Genomic DNA, 2,884 nt, shown 5'->3' with positions numbered 1-2,884 from the left:
ATAAATGATTAATTATATAAATTCAAAATGGTGCTTATGTTACTCTAGGTCTTATCGGTTTGAAGGTCGTGTTTTATGTTCAGGATTCGCGCGGTGTTGTTAACGACCGCATATTGTACGTATTGCGGAAACGAGGAATGTGACAATTGTAAGTCTCAAATGTTAATCTCATTACTATGTAAAGTGCAAAATCGCTCATTTTTGTGGGTTCATGGTCAATGCTTTGGTTTCTCACTCCACGAGGCAACTAAAGCCCGTTCGTGAATCCACTGCTCAGATCGGTTACCCTAGTGTAGGAGAGTGTGTCGTGTTTGTGAGAGAATGCTTTATTTTTTACTTTCGAGTCATAATAACGCGACGGTTATTCATCTCTTTTTCATCATAGACTTGTTAGCCATGTAAGAGCATGTGAGAGTGTGAGAGACTGTATGCTTCGCGGGGCCGACCCCGTTTGTGATTATGTAAGTCTTAGACATTCTACGCTATGAGCGGTATTTCAGACTAACTATTAGGGGAATCAAACCATATTGGTTTATAAAAGGGATCGTGCTGCATGTTTTGTCAAAGTGATCAGTATTGCTGTGCCTGTAGCAAGACTTTTGAAATATCCTTATGAGTAGAGTGTACGTCTATGTTTTATGATGATTCTCATATTTACCCGAACGTTCGTGACCCGACACATCGGCTCCAGTTGATTGTTTTAGAAACCAATGCCAGTCCAATGCGGTACTTTAATATTCTAAAACATCATAAATGCTGAAAGTTGTTTCCTTAATTTTATTTAAACTTAACCAGTGTTTGCTGAGATCTATTGGTTTGGGAAGAGTCAATGCCTCGCGTCACCAACGTTAGGCAGGCTGGGCAGCCAGCTGCGTAATAACGCATTGTTTTGTACTGTGAACTTACTACCATTATGTCTAATTTGAGCATGAATGAAAATATTATAAAGACTTTAATTTCGTACACAGTATAACAGACTCGTTTTAATTCCTTTACCCTACATCACACCATCAAAGTTGACACGATATAAACAATAAATATAAATTCGAACTAAAGATCTTTTAATACTAGACAAGTAAAACCAATTCGTTGAAAAGATACTCGTCAGGATTCGAGACGAACGTTCTCAAGGTACACCTTAAGCATCCCAGACATCGGCTGATCTTGTTTCTATCAGTTACCGGCTCATGCCCAAACTCGTGCCACGTACCGCTGCAGAGATTGTGCTGAAAACACTCATGGCAGAAACCCAGCCGCCAGTGTCCACTTAGCGGGGTTTGGACAGTGGTGTGCACATAGCAGACGTCGACGTCAGCGCAGCCTGCTCAGCCCGAGCCGATGTTGTTCGTCTTGGGATCGCACTTAGTGCCTCGGATGAGGTCCTCGACGCGGGCAGACTGCACGCGGTAGTTGACCTGCCAACAAGAGACTCGTGAGCATAAGGCCGAGTTGAGTTAGGACGGCCCCATCCAAGACACACTTGAGGCTCTTCGTGCAAGCCAAAGTTAAAGCGGTCATCGGATCGGCAAGGTCGCCGCGAGTCGCGAGTCCGCCCGGGCCCGGCCCGGCGAGCACTGCTATGGCTGTCCGCGCTGTTTTCCGCTTATTTTCCAGAGGAAATGTTCTGGACGGCAGAAACGGAAGAAAGAAAGGGGGATATCGTCTCACCTCGTTCCAGTTCATGGTGCCCGTAGCAAAGCGCTGGTAGCGGCAGCTCATGACCCACAGCTGGCCGTAGCGCACCTTGACCCCGCTCGTGAATTGGAGGGTCTCCGGGTCGCGCGCAACCACCTCGATGTTCCAGCCAGCAAAGGGCTGCTCCGAGTTCCAGCAGGTGATGGCTAGGTCGGGCAACAGCCCTGAGAACAAGATGCCCTGGGGGGACATGGCCTGCGCTGCCGACTGCGACCGCCTGCGGGAGCACAAGAGGGTCATCCTTGCAGTGTCACCAGCCTCCCCACTCTCCCCGTTCCGGTTTCCACCAGTGACACTCACCTCTTCTGGTCATAGCTCTTGAACTGAGCGGCCGCCTGGTTCTGGCCGCGGGGGAAGTTGTCTCTGTTGCGGAGCACGGACGTCTTGACGTGGTTCTCGCGCACCGAGGCCAGGGCGTGGAAGACCAGCGTGCGGTCCTCTTCGCAGCGGCCGCCACGTCCATGACCTCCATGGTAGCTGCCATGCTGCTGGTGGCCGCCCGAGGTGTGGCCGTCCTCGCACCTCAGCGGGCTCAGGGCCATGCCGAACACGCCGTCCGCCAGGTAGAAGGTGGTCCCCGCGATGGTGTGCGTCGAGTAGGCGGGGTCCGGCAGCGTCAGAGGGTGGTTCACGCGCCATGCTGATTTACTCTGAGGACCACCATAATAGAGCAATGACATGCTTACGTAATAACTTGACTAATCTGACAACTCGCACGCGACTAATTTTCTACGATTGCTCTAAAGAGTGTGTGGCAAGTTTGTTTCAAGGGCTGTTAGTTCTTCGGATCGAGTTGTGTGTCTTTCTTTATCAGTCCTGGCAGGTGCGGTGCACTTTAAGTAGAACTCCTTATCAGTTGTGTTTGCGCAGTTAAGGATTAACCAAACCATTAACCGTCTGCTGCTCCCCCGTGGATACGGCAACAATTCCGTATCCACATCTAATCGAGACTCGCTTAGCCGCCGCCGCAGCGAGTGCAAGCGTTTAAGTTGTACAGCTTTCCAATCAGCAACTCGGCAAAAGCAGGGAGTAGCATTTGGCTCTCGTTTATTTGCGACAGTGTCACCATCCTGTTATGCAACGACAGCGAGAGCTTCTGGGCGCTGTCGCGCTGAGAGGGAGAGAGGGAGAGAGGGAGAGAGGGAGAGAGAGAGAGAGAGAGAGAGAGAGAGAGAGAGAGAGAGAGAGA

At 50.1% G+C, this 2,884-nt stretch overlaps 1 protein-coding gene across 1 annotated transcript in view; it reads right to left on the bottom strand.

Moving 5' to 3' along the window:
* Positions 1–933: 933 nt before the first annotated feature.
* LOC113215385 (major royal jelly protein 2-like) overlaps positions 934–2,884 on the bottom strand; it is a 7,815-nt gene continuing 5,864 nt past the window's right edge. The window contains exons 2-4 of the mRNA XM_052269449.1: positions 1,996–2,345; positions 1,669–1,912; positions 934–1,415 (exon numbers count right to left, since the gene is read on the bottom strand). Coding sequence (XP_052125409.1) covers positions 1,326–1,415; positions 1,669–1,912; positions 1,996–2,345 — 684 coding nt within the window. The 3' untranslated portion in view covers positions 934–1,325. The remainder of the gene's footprint in view (positions 1,416–1,668; positions 1,913–1,995; positions 2,346–2,884) is intronic.

The sequence above is a fragment of the Frankliniella occidentalis genome, unplaced genomic scaffold (assembly GCF_000697945.3).
Source record: "Frankliniella occidentalis isolate FOCC.00 unplaced genomic scaffold, Focc_3.1 Scaffold92, whole genome shotgun sequence".
Lineage (NCBI taxonomy): Eukaryota > Metazoa > Arthropoda > Insecta > Thysanoptera > Thripidae > Frankliniella > Frankliniella occidentalis.
This window is presented reverse-complemented; position numbering and strand designations above follow the sequence as displayed.